Genomic DNA, 22,133 nt, shown 5'->3' with positions numbered 1-22,133 from the left:
TTCCTGACTTTTGAGAGTACTGTATTAAGTTATGCATAATAATGGAGAGCAATCCTTTTGCACTATTTTTTGATACATCGAAGAATCCTATGAATATTTCCTCAACTCTGTCTTGTATTGCATATCTGAATATAATGCTAAATTGAGCTCTGCATGAGACATCAGCTGTGTCATCTGTTTGAACACAAATAAATTGTGCTTCATCTGCTTCATTCCTTACTCTTTCTTGTAACATATCAGTTATATATTCTATCAAGTCATTCTGCATGTCACTAAAAGTACCTATGAAGCTTGAGTTGGCATGTAAATGATTGTTTAGATTTTGTTTTGAAGAGTTCTCCCTGTTTGCTGACTTCACTATAATGTGAAGTGTAAGTTCTTGTTTACCTAGTAAATAATTGCTTGGATAAGGTGACCTAGAATTTTTCTATTGTCAGCAACTTTTCATAGTGATAAATAGTAGCAAAAACTTTCTGACAGAGTGTGTTCAATTTGATTACGGTCTAACATATGAAAACTTCCACTGTTCTTTAAATGTTTTTCTGATTTTTCATACTTACACACTTTATGATCAAATTTCTCCTTATTGTTGAGGTGGTGGTGGTGATTATTGTTTTAAGAGGAAGTACAACTAGGCAACCATCCTCTATTAAACACTAATCAGACGGAAAAATGGAAGGGATCCGACACTTTGAAAAATGAAGATATCGGCCAAAGGAAGACAAGGGCCACGAAGGGCATGAAAATGAAAGACTCCCTAGCCCTCGCAAACCTAATAGCGTTGGGGTCGGAAAATAACAAGAGTTGACCAAGAGAGGTCGGATAGGATAGATGAAAGTGAGGAGCCTGGCACAAGTAAGTGGAAGCAATGCCAGGACTCAGCTGAGGGCCCCGTGGTCGCCAACCTACACCCCATACTTCAGAGCCCCTGAGGCCCCTTTTAGTCGCCTCTTACGACAGTTAGGGGATACCGTGGGTGTTATTCTACCGCCCCCACCCACAGGGGGCCTTATTGTTGAGATGCCATATTTTCTCCAATCAGATCCACCTCCAAAACATGTCCATTGCGCAGCACATCATCATCAAATTTCTAGCGAAAGAAGGCACCAAAGCTTTGGAAATTTTGAGAAGGCTCTATGCACAGCTTGGGGAAGCAACTCTTTCAAAGACCCAGGTGTATGAATGGCACAAACAATTTTTAGCAGGACAAGAAGAAGTGGAAAACGAGCCTCACCAAAGATGACCGTGGACAAGCATCATTGCAGACAACATTCGTGCTGTACGTGACCTTATTGAAGAAGTTCAGGGCATTTCTGAAATTGCTTCACTCGTAGAAATAAGCTTTGGAAGTGTTCAAGCCATCTTCAATGATGAACATGATCTTCGGAAATTGTCTGCCGTGTGGGTTCCTCGTCTTCTCACCCAGGAACAAAAAATTCCACCAGGATGTTTGTCGGAGGAATCTGGATCACTACGAGGAGTAAGGATATGATTTTTTGTATAGCAATGTGACTTGTGATGAAACTTGGGTTCATCATTACACCCCAGAGTCAAAACAAGCAAGCATGGAGTGGCGAGAACAAGGTGCAGCTGGCCCAGTCAAGGCCAAAACACTCATTTCTGCTGGAAACGTGCTTGCAACTGTTTTTTGGGACAATGCAGGCATTTTGCTTGTGGATTTCTTGCATGAACAAAGGACAGTGAATACAGCCTATTACTGCCATCTTTTGGTCAAGACAAAAGCTGCATATTGCAACAAATGTCGCTGGCAACCGATTTGAGATGTTCTTCTTCTGCACGGCAATGCAAGGCCACACACTGCTGTTGTAGCATGGAAAAACTGGAGGATTTGCATTGAACACCTCTAGAACATCCTCCTTACAGTCCGGACTTGTCACCTTGTGACTACTACTTGTTTGGACCACTGAAAGAAAGAACTGAGAGGAAAGTGATTTCATGATGATGCAGTGATAAGAGGAGTATGCATGTTCTTCTTTTTTCGAGGATGGCATAAAAAAGTTGCCAATTCAGTGGCAAAAATGTATCTCAAATTCGGGAGACTATGTAGAAAAATGAGGTGCTTGTTGTGTATTTATTGGTGGATTCAGTAAAATTTTAAAAATAATTTCTGTTTATACATAATTCACCTAGTACTAACAGGTGGGAACCATGGCAGGAGGGTTCTCAGAATGAGGAGATAAAGGCTAAGTTAGGAATGAACTCTGTTGACGAAACTGTATGCATAAACTGGTTTCAGTCATGGGGTCATGTGAGGCGAATGGAGGAGGACAGGTTACTAAGGAGAATAGTGGATTCGGTCATGGAGGGTAAGAGAAGTAGAGGGAGGGCAAGACAATGATTGGCTAGACTCAGTTTCTAAGAATTTATAGATAAGAGGTATAGAACTAAACAAGGCTATACAACTAATTAGAAATAGAGGACTGTGGCAGCATTTGGTAAATTCACAGAGACTTGCAGATTGGAATCTGAAAGGCATGACAGTCTATAATGAAGATGTACAGGACATATGTATTGAATGTTATCCAGGTGGTAACAGATATGCTCTGCAACAAATAAATCTAAAGAAGCAAGAAGGCCCTTTGAAACCTAAATCAATGTATGCACAGTAAAAATCAGTGACAGTGAACGAACCAATTTTTGCAGTAGGGATTCATATGTGTTTGATTCACGAACCTTTCCTCCGCGACAACTGGAGCGCAACACCAATTCTAAAAGTTGACTCTGCAAAGTCCATTGGGATATCAAGGGACCGATTTTTGCTATTCTGATAATGATAAGCAGAAACAAAGAGACCACCCAGACTACAATGCTCTGTTCAAAATCTGACCAATACTAGACCGCCTACAACTTGTTCAAAGGAACTTCCGCATTCAAAATTTTGTGATCGTTTAGCAGATGATTTGGTGAGTAGTGTTTGGGCTGAAATCACTGAAGTATCAATCACAAGCAAAAAATGTGGGAAGGCTTGTATGTAGGTAGAGATCATTTTCCACACAGAATACCTGCAGTGGACGTAAAGAAGGAAGAGCATGTGCAGTGTACGTGTAAGGTATGCTATGACAACACCGGCTGCACTATGTGATGTAGGTGATGTTTAGAGTGTTACCATACCAAAGCTAGGTATAGGGAATAACATTGAACAATGTGTAATTTTGTCGTTCAGTGACTGGAAATTATTCAACTTTATGAGTGAATTAGAAATTTAAGTGTATGAATGAGGATATCAGAATGTACCAACATATTATAGCCTGAGTTTCTTTCCATTGCTGAAGAGAAGCTTTTTTTTGCATTGATTTCATGCAGTAGCTACTTTTTCAAGAATATTGTATATAAAACTGTGTAATTATATTGCAAAAACTGCCAGAACTGTGATTGTCTTCCTGAAAGTCTAAATCATACCAGCAGAGGATAGAGATGCCATCTTGAATATCTGGGCTGGTATTGTTAAGGAAGAGGTTGGTGAAATCCTATGTTTGGAGTGCGGTGCTGTATGGAGTTGACGCCTGGATGCTAAGAAAGGAAGAAGAAATGAGAATAGAAGCATTTGAGATGTGTTCAAAGAGAAGGATGGAACAGAATACCCTGGGCAGAAAAGGTAAGGAATGAGCAGGTACTGGGGAGAAAAAAAAAAAAGAACCTATTGAATATCATACATACAGTATAAGGAAAGAGAAGAGAAAGTTTGCTGATGGATACTTTAGAAGGATTAGTAAATGGAAGGAGTTGGTGGACAGTGTCAAGAGAGCAAGAAGCTACCAACAAACTAAGAGAACAACTAAAGACAGGAATGCAAGGAGAGATGATGTGTGAAGATCTGCCTAAGGAGACATGTTCCAGTGAAACTTCATTAGTGTGTTCCTCATTAATATGTTTTCCCACTTAGAACATGGTAAATTTGAAATTCTCATTATATTAAATATATAAAAAATAACTCACTTATCGCGTCACAAATTTTTGCTGTTTCCACTTAGTACAATCATATTTTTCTTAGCCCCGAAATGTTATTTGTCATCCCTTGTGAGAGAAACGTGATTTTCAACTCAGGTAATAGCCATTGCTGCACTTGCACAATAATGAGGAAAGGCCTTGAATTCCTGAACTTCACAGGAAAAGTTGCACCTTTGTCGAGCAAGTTGTTGGCCTCAGGAATGTTCAGTCTTGCTTGCCAGTTAGCAGCGAGATTGCTGAAAAACAGTGAGCCTGTTTATGCTTGTATTTCACATTCCATTCAGAAGTTAGAAATTTATTTTATGTTGAGTGCTACAGTGAAATGTAGTGAATATTTGTCATGTGATACGGTGGGCTATATATATTTTTTTTTGCAAGTACCTTTACGTCGCATCGACACAGATAGGTCATATGGCAACAATGGGACAGGAAAGGGCTAGGAATGGGAAGGAAGCGGCTGTGGCCTTAATTAAGGTAAAGCCCCAGCATTTGCCTGGTGTGAAAATGGGAAACCATGGAAAACCATCTTCAGGGCTGCCGACAGTGGGGTTCGAACCCACTATCTCCCGAATACCGGATACTGACCCCACTTAAGCGACTGCAGCTATCGAGCTCGGTGAGGGCTATATCTGGATAAGAATCATGTGAAATTGACTAGTGTGGTACATACTTGCCTTGTGATAGTCTAGTTATGGAATGGACAAAGTCGTGAAATTCCTTACTAATGAACACAAAATTAAACTCCGTCAGAGAGTGGACTGGCGTCCGCATATTTAAGCGCGCAGAGATTGCAAATGTTAATCTTGCACCTTTGAGTTTCGTTTCAATCACTCAACTTAGTCGAAGTTTTGTCGATTTCAAAATGGCGGACAAAATCATTCCTCCCGGTCGCACATGGTCAAGTGTAAACTCCAATATTCATTGTGTAAGAGTGTGACCAGAAATAAATGCTTAATAACCCATTGCTCCGAAATGATAGGCTTCTACTAACATTTGTTTTGGAAAGAGTGTGATCTGCAATAATATTTCTGATACTTTTATAGGCCCAAGTGCACACGTTTTCATATGTGCTGTCTGGTGTTTATTACACCTTTCAGTACACTTGTTATTTTATAAGCCCCAGCGGAAAAGGTTTTCATATTTGTTCTCTCTTGTTTTTTCACACCTTTTAATAATTTCCTCTCATCTTCAGAAATTGTAGATATAATTTCACTGTACCCACCGATACGTGACGTAAAATGCCACGTCGGGAAAAATCGTATCTGGTGTTTCATTATCCGTGTTGGATAGTTTTTATTCATATATTCAGTAGTACTTTTCTCACTTAACACGTTCTTTTTCCTTGTCCCCTGCAGAAACGTCTTAACGAGGTTTAACTGTATATATATATTATAGATACCGGGCTGAGTGGCTCAGGCAGTTGAGGCACTGGCCTTCTGACCAAAACTTGGCAGGTTCGATCCTGGCTCAGTCTGGTGGTATTTGAAGGTGCTCAAATATGTCAGCCTCATGTCAGTAGATTTACTAGCATGTAAAAGAACTCCTGCAGGATTAAATTCTGGCCTCAGCATCTCTGAAAACCGTAAAAGTAGTTAGTGGGACATAAAGCTAATAACATTATTATTATTATTATTATTATTATTATTATTATTATTATTATTATTATTATTATTATTATTATTATTAGTGGTTCATAATGTTGAGATGGCTCAAATCAAACTTAACCAGGTGATGCGGCACATAAAAGAATGGCTGATGAGTCACAGGCTAACACTAGCAGAACACAAAACGGAGTACTTCTGACGAGGAAAATGATCGAGACTCCTGTGCCAATGACTGTTGGAGTGTTAGTGATTGAAATGTCTACGAGCACAAAATATCTAGAAGTGACACTTGACTCCAAGTTCACATTCTGGAATCATATTCAGAGAGTGATAGATAAGGTAGTAAAATACATGACTGCACTTAGTAGACTGATGGGAAATATTAAAGGTCCAAAATCCAGTAAACGACACCTTCTCATGTCGATGGTTCAGTCAGTGCTCCTGTATGGCTCTGAAATCGGAGAAGGATAGCTGCCGTACAAGAGAGAGCAGCTTTACGTATTGCATATGCGTACCACACAATTTACGAACCTGCAATCCTTACGATGGCAGCAATAGACCCAATATATCTATTTGCATTGGAGCGACAAGAAATCTGGCATACCCAAGGAGAGCTGGGATAGAAATGTGCAAAGAAGCGTGCCTTCAGTCAACGGATGAGGCGATGGCAACTCAGATGGGAAAGTGACCCTCGGGGTAAATGGACCAAGCGACTGATACCACGCTTGGATATCTGGGTTGAAAGGTTCACGGTGAAGTCAACTATTACCTCACGCAGCTTCTAACAAGACATGGATAGAGTTGGCAGAGCGAGTGATGCAGCATGCACATCGATGATGTACTTCACACCTTCTTTGTGTGCGGCCATCGGATGATAAGAGAAGATGTGTGGAAACTGAATTGGGAGAACTGACACCAGATAATATTATTTCTGTGATGTTATGAAACCAGGAATCCTGGGATCGTGTGGCAGTGTATGTGGAGGATGTCCTTCGTCAGAAGAAGAGGGATTTGGAAGCGTATGAACGCCCATAAGAGAGACAGGAAGAAAGAAGTAGTCTGAAAAACTAAGTAAGCATGACATCACCCTGAAGTAATGCGAGAGTGGTTCCGGGATGATGATACCCATCGTGGGGAAAGGGTGTGTGGTTTCTAGTGGGTAAGAATCACAAACACTTGTGGAGTGTGGACCCTTCACAAATGTCTTCTGAAGATTTTCCACAGTCCCTCGTAAATAATAATAATAATAATAATAATAATAATAATAATAATAATAATAATAATAATAATAATAATAATAATAATAATTAATATAAATGTACTTTAAAGAAGCCACAAGTGTTTCCTGAAGGCCGGTGATGCTTTGTGGCCATAGTTTGTACACGAACATTGTAAAGGAACTTCAATTACCGGACCAATATTGCTGGATAGGCTCTTTGCTTTATTAAGGTTGATTTAACTGGCCATTTCATTATCCTGCCAATGATCCAGTCTGGAGCAGGGCAGAGGACATCCACTGAATTCAATAGAAAATATACAGATCAGATTAAATTAATGTATTTTTTAAATAACTTTCTGGTCCAAGAGGAAAGGCTTCAAGACCTGCAGGTCACCATTTGGAAACCACGTAAAGCATGTAAAGCATGTTCTAATTACTGTAGTTCTCTAACCATTCATCCAACAGGGCTGACATAGGTTTATTCTCATCTTAAGTTGATACCTTCAAGACTGATATTAATAAATATATTGGAGGAGAAAGTGTTAATCTTTCTTAACATCATCCTGAAATCTGGTAACCTTAACTCTTTTGATGCCGGGCTGTAATGTAGTGGTTGCGCTAAGAATGCCAAGACAATTTCAATGAAAATGCACACACTAAGGAAAAATATTCTCCTACTTACATTTTTGGAGGTAAATCCCTGTTCTTTTTTTTCCAAAGCACAAAGGTGAATAGAGAACATGTGAGTGTGACTATAATTGTATTACAGTTCCATTTTCTTCATGTAAAAGTGTATGAATATGTTTGTATTTTTTGAAAAAAATTAAATTTCACAATTTGATCTAATTTTTACAAATATAGTGTATTTTTATCATGGGTATGATACCTTTGTGAGAATAATCAACTAATTTTGAATAAAAAACTAATGTTTTACACAATTCTTAGTACGTTTTGAGAATTATGTATTTTTACAAAATTATGCACGCGCAGGTTAAATACACAATAACCTCTTCTTTACTTCGAACACCTGTCAGTCGATAAATTATTCTCTAATGAATCACTTAGTGTTAAAACTTCATGTATTTTAATCATCTTTCATATACTTATCCATCCTTACACTACTGGAAGTAAATAAACAAACGAATAAACAAACAAGATAACAAGCAAGTCACACAAAGTGGCAGAATGCAGAGCGCGAAACATACAATGCGTTGATAGAAAGCTTTTTATAGAACTTCACTTATATTGATATTTTCAGATAGTAAAAGTTTCAATCTTCCTCGTGGTATTACTCATGCTGCCATCGTGCAACACGAATTGAAGATACAGGCGAAAGAAAAACATGGGCGACAGATCGGCCCCTGGCAATTTTAGCAGCCGCTCACATGGCTGATAGATCAGCTGCGTGGCACTATAACAGTTAAATTACCAACAATCATGTTTGAAGGGTTGTTAACATACAGTGGTGGTTTTGGTGGTTTTTTTTTTAAGAGGAAATACAACTAGGTAATCATCCTCTCTGAACAAATTAAGTGGAAAAGAAATTTAACATAAAACAAAATTATTTATTGGATGAAGGAATTTGGAAACGAAAAATTATTGAATTAAGCCAAAAAACCACTAACAAATCAAAACGGAACGTGAGTTCCCTGAGTAACAGAACACTTGCAATTTACATACCCTTGATTAAACCACTTTCGCAAAGAAAGTGGATGACGAGATCAGCAGTAGTCACGTCATTGGCTAGTATGCATTCAAGTGTTTCCTGCAGGCCAAGACTCTGTCTTAGACCAGAGAGATCAGCACACACTGTGAGGATGTGGGCCACGGTGAAGTTGGAACCACAAGAACACACTGGTGGAAGGGTCTTTCCTCTTTAGGAGGTAAGAGTGCGAAGATAGTAAATGACCTATCCTCAGCCTACACAAACTATGGCCTCTCTTCGTGAAGGCCAGAAAGAGGACCACTACACGGTAGTGGTCTTCTTAAATGCTGTCAGCTTGTTGGGAGTTTGGATAGCTAGCCACTCCGATTATCACGATGCCAAGATGGTTCGATGTAGCTGAGAACAAATATGTTTACAGTAGTATAAACAAAAGATAGTATAGTCTACCAACCTGTTGGGACAGTTCCTGCACCTGGTTACTAGCCACACTGCTTTCTGCACTCTTCGCGTTGGCGCTTGCCAGTTGAGTCTTGAGATCGGCAATCTGCTTCTCGTACTTGTCCATCTTATCATGTCTACAACAAAAACAAAGAGCCTATTGGGAATTGCATCAAGAAGTGCAAAAGAAATATAACCTTCATTTGTAGATATACACAGCCAAAGTCCTTAACCCTTTGAGGGTCAGGTTTTCGAAGCACTGACATGCTCCACATTTTAGGTTTTTGCACGCTCATAAATAAACCCAGTTATAAATTAATGTAGAGGCACATAATACATTATAATGTAAATCTACAAATATCATAAAATCATACAATCTTAATGATTAATAATGTTTTTTCTGTGGTATTTCACAAAATGTGGTGGTGGACACAGATGTTGCTACAGTCTTTGCACTAATATATGGTCCTTTGGTTCTCTTTTTGGACTGATTTTGTCATTTTTAGGTAGGGAACTATTATTACTGAAATGAAATGACTAGATTTGATATAAATGATTACACAGCATGAGCTGAGAAAATATATGAGTGTGGATGAATGGATCAGTAGACTTTTATGGTATATTTGTGTACATCACTCTCAACGTAATTCCTAAAATTACATCAGTCCATTTTTGTACTCAGGCTGAGAGAGGAATTCACAAATAATTATTTTCAATGAAATGTGCACAATACAAGTTTTGTGCCTCTCTGCAGATCATGGTTGTAATTCTTCTTAGTCACTATCACTTATTCCTTCTCCCTCAATTATGATTTTTCAGGAAGGAAGTCATCATAAACTTCTTCATCCGTATGGGAAAAAATCAGAATTCTCACTTACATCATTCATCAAAAGTTTGTTAATTTTCTCACTATTTAATACTATTTCAGCATGACTGTAACTTCTCAGGAGGATACGAACAAGCGCAAGCTTCAGTAACGTAGTCAATAGATGGCAGATAGCGTATGTGTTTTAATCATTGCTTGAAGAGATACAGAAGCAAAGATATGATACACAATATTGTGCCAGGAACGCACAGTACATGCCGTGTTTATTAAGAGCAATGTCGTATAATTATCACGCACGCCGAGAACTCCAAGCTCACTGTGTTTGCATTTGCCAGGACGAGGCAGCGAGTGAGCGAGCGAACAGCTGTGCATGATGTAGATTCAGGAGCAAGGCAGAATATCCCGCCCAACTTCAACCTACCTCGTGGCGAGAACTGGATGCATCTGGAATCCATGGGTCATGCATTCAAGAATTTTTTATTCAGAAATTTACAAAACATTTTTAATAATGGTCATATTGTCTAGGGAGATATGCCATTCTGTAGCCAGAATGTCTCTGTTGTCAAATCTCAAGAAAAATCTATCAAGGGATTTTCAAGTAAATCCACTTTGAAATAATCACATTATCATATGACGTTTAGGCCTTGACAGTATAAAAGACTGAGCGATAGAGAGACATGCTTCGGCAAGGGCTCTGTCAGGTCAGACCCTGTGTTATTCTGTCCATCAGAAAGTAAAGTCAAGTGACGACATGGTGACTGTGAAACGCGACTTGTAAATTCTCATGCCGAGAATTGAACTTAATGTAATTCTTGAACTGTGGAACTTAATGTTTCTTCAATCAAAAACCAAGCGAAGTGTTTAACTTATTTCATTGCTGTGCAAGTGTTAGAACATTATTTAATATTTCAGTAACTGTTATATTTAAATATGGTAGCAGGTAGAGACCCTCCTTGGAGGCAGCTCTACCCAGGGAGTGGCGCCCCTGCCTATGTGAGTCCCAGAGCACACTGTCCTGGTGTGTAGTATTTGGTAAGGGTCCCAACTCAGGGTTATGAGTGAAGACCTCAACGACATCAACGGCAGAGAAGGTGACCTTCGGTACGGCGGAGATGTTGGAAGAGGCAGCCCTGTATTTGGGGATTAATATGAGTACAACACACAAAGGGCACGACGGTTCCACATGTTAGTGGCGGTACCCCGACAGTGTCTGTACCCCATGTTAGGGGCGACTGAATCACAACTCACCAACACGTCTGGCAAGCGTGGTGTTTTATTGCCGAACACCTTCCATAAACTCCTATGACTTCGAATTTTCAAATGAAACTACCCCAGGTGAGTAGAGTGAGAGACTCAGAATCTCACACTGACAATACGTCAGTCTGCCTCAAGGATTCTGGGGGAGGCAAAAATTTGAAAAAAACGACTTAAAAAGTTAGAATAGCCACATACAACATAACAACTATGAGACTAGCTGAAGACCTGGAAAGACTAGAACAAGAACTGCATGACATAAAATGGGATATTCTGGGTATTTGTGAGACTCACCTTCAAGGAGAAAAAGCTGAGACCCTTCCATCAGGTCATGTCATCTTACATAATAACGGGGATGCTTCTACATATGAGGTTGCTATTCTTGTCAATAAAAATATCAAAGAATTCATACACAAGATGATTTGTGTCTCTCTCAGAGTGATATATATCATCCTCAAATTAAATAGTAAATTCTCCATACAAGTCATACACGTCTGTGCTCCAACCAGTACTTCTGACGAAGAGGAAGTGGAACAGCTGTATGAAGATATCACCAAAGCGAAAAATTCAGAAAAGACACAACTCTGTATCATCATTGGAGAATTCAATGCAAAAGTGGGTCAAACGGAAATCGAAGACCCAGAGAACATTAGTACATATGGACTAGGTGATCGAAACAAAAGAGGAGAAAGATTGCTAGAATATCTCACAGCCGAAAATCTCTACTGCATGAATACTTTCTTTAAAAAGCCCATCCAATGAAAATGGACATGGAAGAGTCCCGATGGACAAACCAAGAATGAGATAGATTTTATCCTGACCAACAAGAAGAAATATTGCACAGATGTTACTGTTCTCAACAGATTTGATACAGGAAGCGACCATAGGCTAGTTCGAGCAACCTTCACATTTGATCTCAAACTTGAACGGTCCAAAATGACAAGGGTGTACACTTTTCCAAGAGTAGAGGACTTAGAAAAACATCAATCATCATTTCAACAAGCTCTTACCAAAAAACTTAACCCAACAGAAGATTTGAAATACTTGGACATGAACAAACTTAATGAGAAAATTACAGTCAGTATTAAAAATGCAGCAAAGGAGATCCCATTGAAGAAAACTAATAAGAGGAGCCGACTTCCACTTAATACCATGCAGCTCATTAAGGACAGGAAGACAATGGACAGGGATACAGCAGAATACAAAAATCTTAACAAGACTATTCGCAAGGAAATAAGAAAAGATCTAAGGAAATTTAATAATAACATGATCATGCAGACAATTGAAGAAAATAAAAACATGAAGATTTTAAAGAACAACATGTCTACAGGAAGACCAAAAATTACAAAACTTAAGAACCAAAATGGAGAAATAGTCACAGATAGGCAAAACATTACTGAAGTTATTAGAGATTTCTACTACAAGCTGTATACATCAACCCTTAATAAACCACCCAGTGATGAACAACTAGCTCAGAATTATACACATGAAGTAACACTGGAAGTAACCACTGCTGAGATTGAAAATGCACTTAAACAACTAAGGAATAAAAAATCCCCTGGGGAGGATAAAATAACAAATGAAATGCTGAAATTAGGTGGAAGAGATCTGCTAGAAGCCATGAGAATACTCATCAACAAGTGTATTAACTGGAAGAATACCAGAAAATTGGAAAAATGCTGAAGTGATACTTCTCTTCAAGAAAGGTGATAAGGAAAATTTAGAGAACTATCGTCCTGTGAGTTTGTTATCACACCTTTACAAGCTCCTGACTAAAATTGTAACCAACCACCTCACAAGAGAACTGGATTTTTATCAACCTGCCGAGCAAGTGGGATTTCGTAAAGGTTTCTCAACTGTTGAACACATCCAGACTATTCGTCTTCTTCTTGAGAAAATCACTGAGTACAACATCAAGATTCATCTGGCCTTCATTGATCATAAAAAAGTTTTTGACTCAGTGGAGATTTGGACAATCATGAAGGCACTTCAAAATGCCATGATAAACTCAAGATATATAAAGCTCCTGGAAAACATTTATGATCAAGCAACAATGGTAGTCAGAGTGGACGAAGACTTCATCACCAATAAAATCCCAGTTGGCAAAGGAGTTCAACAAGGTGACACAATCTCTCCAAAGCTGTTTACTCTTGCCTTGGAAGATGAATTCAAAACCCTTCATTGGGATAATAAAGGAATAAAAATCAACAGGTTATATTTGAACCACCTGCATTTTGCCGATGACATTGTGCTCATAAGTGAAAATCTAGATGAGCTAGAAAGCATGATCCAAGAATTAAAAACTGCTTCTGCTAAATTGGTTTGGAAATGAACATTAATAAAACAAAAATACTAAGCCCAGACAGTCAACCAGTTAAAATGGGAAACCAATATATAGAAGCTGTCGATGAGTACATCTATCTTGGACACAAGATAAAACTTGGAAAAGACAACCAACGTGCAGAAATTCCTCGCAGAATAGGTATGAGTTGGACAGCATTCTGAAAACTAAGATTCATCCTCACCAACAAGGATGTTCCAATTAACCTGAAGACCAAGGTTTATAATATGTGCGTGCTGCCAGTTGCTACTTACGGTCTGGAAACGATGACTCTGACGAAGGAAAGTGCTTGCAAGCTTCAGCGAACACAACGAGCCATGGAGCGACAGATGCTAGGGATCAGCCTTAGGGTTAAGATCCGTTCAGGGGACATCAGGAGAAGAACGAATGTAACAGACATCCTAGAGAGAGTAGCAAGACTAAAATGGCAATGGGTAGGACACATAGCTCAACAAGACTACAACAGGTGAACCTCTAGGATTGTTCACTTGAGACCATGGGGACATAAGAGAGGCATTGGAAGACCCCAGAAGAGATGGCTTGACGACATAAAGCTGTTGGCTGGAACACGCTGGTTCCAAGAGGCTCAAGACCGAAGACGATGGAAGCATATGTAAGAGGTAGCAGTGGATTGAAATAGGCTAGAAAATAATAAAAAGAAGAAGAAGTTTTTTTTTTTTTGCTTTACGTCGCACTGACACAGATAGGTCTTATGGCGACGATAGAAGAAGAAGTGATATTTAAAAGTGTTTGAGATATCTCATCGTTATAACACAAGTGTTTGCATATTTCTTGCCATTCAACACTTAAGTGCTCCTTAGCTAGTGATAAACTTTGAGTACAATAGACTGTGCCAACCGTACTATTAAATATGAGTGACTTAAACTGATAATCCATTACATTGTTAATCTTTACTGGATTTGGACTTATTTCTGCACGTAATTGTATATAATTGCTCCAAAATATTCTTCAGTGACTTTTTTATTTTATGAGACTCACTGTGCTAAGAGTGACTGACTAGTTATTATTTATTTCATCGCTATTAACAGTGTCATACAGGTAAACTCTTTTTTGTGTGTCAAGAGTGACAGTATTATTTTTACATTGTGGCGAGTAACCACAGACAGTATATAGCAACGGAACTGTGTTTAGATGCATCATTTTTCAGTAGTAAATAAACTGTGTTCCATCATTATTTCATTTGTGTGGTAACATTTTCGTTTCTTAAATCAATGCTATCCGCATTTTCAACTTTAACATTTTGAAATGACATTCATTAACTTCTATCTGCAAATGTCAAGTGAAGTTTATTGGCATATTCCAAACAATGTGCTGTCTGCCTATATAAATTAAAAGGCACTACTTTGCAAATTTTGGTGACAAGTGATTGTGAACGTGTCGGGGGACTGTATGACTGTGGACACTCGTATAAAGCTAAACTACGAGTGATTACCCCGCATCAAGATCGCCGTAGACCTCCGAGAAATTCGAGACCTTCAGATATGAGGTACGGGTTCGATTCCATGGTGGCGAGTAGACTTGGGACCACGAGTCCAATTCCATGGTGACAAGAGGATCCTGAAATACGAGTACAACCCCACCGTGACGAGAGGACCCTGGAGTATGAGTTGCCTGCAGAACCATTCTGGAAGACAATTCAGGAGACGGCGGTTCACTGTACCAAGGTGATATGAATTTGAAACTTGCCAAAATTTTGAATAAACCAAGAGTTCAAAGTACATTTTCACATATTGTAGATAGAACCTGTCCTCTTGTACCAGTGCCTAGCTAGTTTTGCCTAGGAAGTGTCTTGAGAACTTTAATTCATGCTGTTTTCAAGTAACAAGTTAATATGGACTATATTTTACTGGTACAATATATTGCATCATAACTGCTGTGGCAATTCCTGTGAGACGCAATATATTGCGCCATGACCTGAAATATTTTTTCACACGTGGAACGTATCAACTTTTTTTTTTTTCCCAATGACAATTTTACCCAAAACATATTACTGTATTCCCAATCGCTTTCCTTTCCAAAATGCAGATTCCCAACACATTTTGTTCCCAATTGAAAATTTGCCATTGACATTTTCCCCCAAACATCTCTTTTCCAGTAGTAAGTTCCAGTAGTAACAAGCCATTAGCAGACATGATATAGGCTTCTTGAGCTTATGGCGTGTCAAGAAAATAAGGTGAAATTTTTTACATTTCGCAAAGAACTTTGCTCTGCGTCTTCAGAAGAAAATCTTGACTGTTCACGAGGAAGACTTCTCCAAGAATGAAGTTTGAATTTAGACAATAATAGAAGTGGAAGTGGTACGTTCATTCATCACCAGATAGCCCACCGTATGCGATATATATATATATATATGTTTTTTACAATATGATGAATAACAATGAAGTAGTAACCATATAAATCATATAAACAAGTATATGTATTACCAGAGGGACTCTAAAGGAGAATCTCATTATTGGACTTGTGTTAATAAAACAGAATGCAGAGCAACAACCATCACTAAAGGTTCTGGTGATAACATTACAGTAGTTAAAGGAAGAGAACATGATTATGCCTCTGGTCAAGAAAAATTGGAAGCAGAAGTAGCCATACATTGGCTGGATAAATGACCTACAGAGCACAGAGAAATAACGCCTACCCAAATACTTTGAACTGAGCTCCCTGGAATACCTGCAGGAGTTTTAAACCAACTTCCTGAAAGAGAAAATTTGAAAAGAACACTGAGAATCACATGAAACAGAGACCAATTGCCCGAAACAAGATCACTTGAAGAATTAACAGATATCTCTGAATGCTATAAGCTAACTCTAGTTATTACCAGCGTTAATAGTTACCAGCGTTTGCAGTCCATATGTTACAATTGGTATGAAATACTGTTTATACAATATTAATTTTGTTTTCTTGGGTACTTTGTCATACCATAAAAGCTCTCTGACTTGATGATGTTGTACCTTTACTTAGTCTGTTATTAATTTCAGGGTTGATTTCATTACTTCCATTAACACGTTGACGACGGCGTATTGTTTTCCGAGTTTATTCATGAGGAACGAAGTGAAAAATGAGAGGTACTTGAACTCTAATGGATATATTACATACTATTACACATCTTAAGTACAGCCTATAGGCGTTAGGGTGCACTGTGTGCTGAGACCGCCCGGCGGGTCTCATCGTCCACAAGTAACGCACGAGGTTTGCGCGCACTCTGTGACCCGCCGGCGACCTCACTGAAATTGGCGGTCTTTACTTGAACTCTAATGGATATATTACATACTATTACACATCTTAAGTACAGCCTATAGGCGTTAGGGTGCACTGTCTGCTGAGACCGCCCGGCGGGTTTCATCGTCCACAAGTAACGCACGAGGTTTGCGCGCACTCTGTGACCCGCCGGCGACCTCACTGAAATTGGCGGTCTTTATGCAGCATTGTTTGTTTTGATCGAACGTAGTGTTGTGAAGCAACATGTAAGTGTGTGTCTATTCTTATATTTGTACATATTTTCTTCATATAAAATGATATGAGTAATGGAACAAGCATGTTGAATAATTTCTTAATTATCCTAGCTCCTATGTACTCCCTGCATGTCCCACTCTATACAAAGTTAGTTTGCGTGATGTAGAGACGAACCAGAAAGGACGAAAGCATAAACTGTGAACGGCGCACGATACAGCTCCAGTATATATAATGTGTCATGAGACCGCTGGCGAGTCTCACCGTCCAGAAGTAAAGAGTTGGCGTGACCCGCCGGCGGGACTCATAGTCGCCAATGTGTTAATAATGCTATCGAGATATGTAAACTGTTCTACATTCTCTAACCTTTCTCCGACTATGTTCACTTGGCTTCTGTTTTTCTCTTTTTCACAGTTTTCTTTTTACTAATTACCATTCCAAACTCCTCCATATTTTCGTTCCAAATGTCCAGTCTTCTTTGTACTTCCTTTTCTCCCTTTCCCCAAATCACCACATCATCCCCCTGAGGGTGGAGGCAGAAGAATAACAGCCATGGTATCCCCTGCCTGTTGTAAGAGGCAACTAAAAGAGGCCCCAGGGGCTCTGAACTTTGGTGCGTGGGTTAGCGACCACAGGGCCCTTAGCTGAGTTCTGGCATTGCTTCCAATTACTTGTGCCAGGCTCCTCACTTTCATCTATCCTATCCGACCTCCCTTGGTCAACTCTTGTTCTTTTCCGACCATGACGGTATTAAGTTCCCGAGGCCTAGGGAGTCTTTCATTTTCATATCCTTCATGGCCCTCGTCTTCTTTTGGCCGACACCTTCATTTCTCAAAGTGTCGGACCCCTTCCTTTCTTTCTCTCTGATTAGTGTTATATAGAGGATGGTTGCCTATTGTACTTCCTCTTAAAACAATTATCACCACCACTACCACCACTCACCACATCATCTGCAAATACCAAAGCATTCTCTTAACTGTATCATAAGCTTTTTCCAAATCCAAAAATATGAATATGACTTCCTTGATCCTTTCCAGATGTTTTTATATTATCGTTCGCACTGTTAAATATCAAGTCTATTGTTGATACTCTGTTTTACACATTTTATGATTTCATCCATCAATATAACTTAATAAACAATAATGGCGACAGTGTACTTCCCTGCTTGAGACTTTTTTTTTGTATAAAATGTTTCAGAGTCACCACTCCCCACTTGTATACTGCTTTTACTCTCATGATACAACATTTTTATCTTGTTAAATAATGATTTTGGTACATTCCTTTCAGTAGGCATTCCCATACATGTTTTCTCTTAACTGTATCATAAGCTTTTTCCAAATTCAAAAATGCAAATATGATTTCCTTGTTCCTTTCCAGATGCTTTTTCATTATCGTTCGCACTGTAAATATCAAGTCTATTGTTGATCTATTCAGTCTAAAGCCATATTGTTCTTCCTCTAACTGTGTTTTTCTATTATATCCCACAGTCTTTTTGTTCTATGACTTTCTCCATTATTTTTAGCCCATGTGATAATAAGGTTATACCTCTATAATTTTCACATTTCTTCCTATTTCCTATTTTGAATAGTGGCACAATGCTTCAATGCTAAAAGAAATGGATTGGTATTCAGGACAGGATCAATCATGCTGGAATACAAAACATACAAAGAAAACAACAGAATGTGGGATTATTTACAAATATTAGGATATAACTTTATGCTATAAATTTCTGATTTAATGTATAATTAATTTTATTATTGTGAATATACAGACATTAATTTTCACAGCAATTTTCTAAGTATATGTGAAGTAATTGTGAAGATACAAGAAAAGCAAGGCAAGGTATTGGGGAAGGAAAATAATTGGTAATAACTGCCTAAGAGATAAGTAAATTTGGAAATAATGCTCTAAGAGGAAGAGTTCTGTATGGAAAAATTGATTTAGGAGAAATGGACAAAAGTACTAAATGTTATAGGGAAAGTTTGTTTTGAAAAAAGAAAAAAGGCTTGGGAAAAGTGTTAGTGAACCCAGGAGACAAAGCACATCACAACAAACATTAGTCAATGTCATATTATTATAGATCAATTTTATGGAATTTCAACATTGTAGGTTTTCATATTTATTTTTCTTCTGACTTTGTGATACGACGTTGTTCGAAGTCCTTCTTCCTCCTTTCATGATGTTCCTTCATGATTTTTTTCTCATTTTGATGGTTATATTTACAATTTTCCTTGCCGATTTGGGCTGATGGTCATGTCTAAAGTATCCCTGCTGGAAATCATGTACGCTATTTGAATACCTGTACACAATGAATGTTCTCACCCCCAAGCTTTATGTGGCAGCCAGTATCTTTCCTATTCATTTTCAGAGCAACAGTTTTTGTTGTGCTAAGTTTCATCTGATACTGTTTGAACTTGGCTACCTGTTCATTCAGTCTAGTTAGTACCTCTGCCTCTGTTTCTCTCCAGTTGGCTACATTGTCGGCAAACTCCGATGTTTGTAGTTCTCCGTCTCGTTCTCCTTTCAGGTTTTTAAGAATACTGTCCATGAGAGTAATGAATAGCGACGGAAAGAGTGCGCTCCCTTGTAAGACATTGTATGTGGTATTAAACCTTTCTGAATGGCCATCCCCAACATGCACACAGCTGCTACAGTTGTTGTAAAGCATCTGTTCCTTGCCTGCGAGATGCAGTTGAAACTGGTTAAGACGTCCCTCTCTAGTGTGTTTCCCTGGTTATTATGTCATTATTCTAAAGTCCCAGTCCATGCCCTATTAACCCATTCAACGCCAAACCCGTATATATGTTTTGGTGCAGTGTGTATTTCACTGATCTCATATATGAACGGGATATAGTGTCATGCCTTGAAATTCCATGGAAATGGTCAAGGCAGTTCTGTACAGCAGATATACCACTCCATTTCCTGCATTTTGAAAGTGATCTGATGTTATTTAGCTTTGTTGGAGTGGAACATCTTTCCCGCTAATGTGTAGCCATCATGGCGTCTTGAAATATACATTCATCTCTTGTTGACGAAGAAATTGAATGTTTCCTCATAAATAGTGATTCTGGAGAGCTATATTTTGATAATGAAGATGAAGAATGTATAGGGGAGGATACTGAACTACAAGAACGTGAGAGACAAAGTAGTAATGATGAAATCTCATGCAGAATTGTCACCCTCTCTTCAAATAAATTATTTCTTCCCAAATGTTAATGATTTTGGTAATACTAGTTCTTGGATCAACAATTTTATATTATATTTCAGTAATAGTATTGTGTTAACATGCTACGGCTATGGAGCCAATCTCTGCATTCGGCAGGCGAGTGGGTTTGAACCTCACCGTCAGCTGTCTTGAGAATCTCTTTTGTTTTTGTTTTTGTGGTTTCCCTTTTGCACTCCCAATCAACTGCTGGGACAGTTCCTATTCATAAGCCACAGCCGATTCCTTCCATTTCCTTACCCAGTTCCATTCACCAACATTCATTTCTTATTCATTATCTTCTCAACTGAGGTTTGCATCAGGAAGGGCATCCAGCCATAAAAACATGCTGTAAAATATAATCTCACTTCATCCCTGACCCCATAAAAATGTATCTGTAAAAGTGCTCCTTCCTTTAAAAAAACCCAGCCCAGAGGGTTCGCCTGGTCATCAAAACTCGGCAGTTGAAAGGTTAAATACATGTTAAAGAAACCCGGATAGCACATTTACATCACTCTCTAGTATGTTCATAATTCCCACCATAAGAAATTTAAATTTTGCGTTCCCACCCATGTTGCGTGCACGACGTGCCAGCGACACCTGACCCGGGAAAGGATTTGGTAGAGACCTTAATTTTACGGCCTCGGAGCACGGTAGCGCGTCGGCCTACAGCTGCAGGAAGCGTCAGTCTCAAACCAGTCTTTGATGTGGATCTGTTTTGTTTGAATCGCGTAGCAGTAGCTCGTGTGACATGTTGGTGCTTAATTTTACATTTGTAAATGAATTGTGTAACAACGTACGTAAATTAACCTTTAGAATACCAGAGAGCACAAAAGCGTTCCTCGGCGAGCGAGCGAAAATTGCCGGGAATGCAATAGCGCTCCTTATGCAAGCAGTTTTGTATTTGCTTGTAGTTCTTAGTTTCCGGACATATAGCAGCACAATGCAGGTGATCTAGACTCTTCGGAACCTGTAGTTTCTAAATCTACCACAACTATTGCGCCAATCGCTTTATTTACAGAGATATGATTTTATCAAAGCGACCTATATTCTGTACAACATAAAAGTTTATGAGTAGGAAAATGGCCGCCTCTGCCGCGCGCGATGTGTTCGAGAATGATGACGATTTAGCTGAATATATTAACAGACTCTGTGCCAATGACGACTATATTGAGTCTGATGAAGATGTAGCTATATCAGGGTCATGTAATAATGATGTTGGTGATGTTATTTCAGAGACAGGAAGTGAGTGTAGCGATGACATTCCACCTCGTGGTATTGTCATTAGTGAAAGTGACAGTGATGCTGATTCGGAGAGTGACGGAAATGAAGACAGTGTAGGCCGCGATGCAGGCAGTAATGACAACTGTGCCTACATGCATAACACAGTGTTCAGTGAAGATTCAGTTGGAAATGACACACGGTTCGATCCCTCCCCGCTGTATCTCGAAACACCCGGTCTAGAAACTTTAGTGCCTAGGTCATTGAAATTTTGCAAATAGTGAACAAGAGCATGTATCTGCAGACAATAATATTTTTCAATGCATAATTTTAATTTTGATTTGTGTTTCTTTATCTCGATTATGACTTTTCAATTTTCATTTTGATAATTGTTAAACTAATATTTTTTTATTTGTTATAGCGTTAATATAATATAGCTTGTGAATTTAAAAACATGTAAAGAACCTCCTTTTCTATGATAAGTTAAAATGTCGGAGGCATATCTTCAATAATAAGAAAGTTATAATGATTTTACTGAAACATTGCAATTTCTTAAAAATAAGCCTGGTATTCTTCGCATACACCACCTATAAGCGACTGGTACTAAAAGGGTTAAACCTACTGTATGTACGTGTACAGCTGACGTGTTAGTGCTTAATTTTATGTCTGTAAATCAATTGTGTAACAACGTACATAAATTAGGCCTACTGTACTTACGCATAGTGGTTTGCAGGACATTCAGCTATGGAGAAGAAGAAAGCTAGACAGTTTACAAATGATGAAAAATTAAATGTTATTGAGAAAGCAGATGCTAATCCACACATGAAATGTGTGCAAATCACTCTGATGTTGGACATCCCTACAACAACTTTAAACATAACTGTAAGCAATGTGATAGTTCACGTTTCTAAAAACATTTCTCCTT

At 38.7% G+C, this 22,133-nt stretch overlaps 1 protein-coding gene across 1 annotated transcript in view; it reads right to left on the bottom strand.

Moving 5' to 3' along the window:
- Nucleotides 1-22,133, bottom strand: part of salto — a 157,619-nt gene that overhangs the window by 87,107 nt on the left and 48,379 nt on the right. The window contains exon 6 of the mRNA XM_068229878.1: nt 8,910-9,033. Coding sequence (XP_068085979.1) covers nt 8,910-9,033 — 124 coding nt within the window. The remainder of the gene's footprint in view (nt 1-8,909; nt 9,034-22,133) is intronic.

Source organism: Anabrus simplex, chromosome 12 (assembly GCF_040414725.1).
Source record: "Anabrus simplex isolate iqAnaSimp1 chromosome 12, ASM4041472v1, whole genome shotgun sequence".
NCBI lineage: Eukaryota > Metazoa > Arthropoda > Insecta > Orthoptera > Tettigoniidae > Anabrus > Anabrus simplex.
The sequence above is the reverse complement of the archived record's forward strand: the minus strand, read 5'-3'. Positions and strand labels throughout refer to the sequence as shown.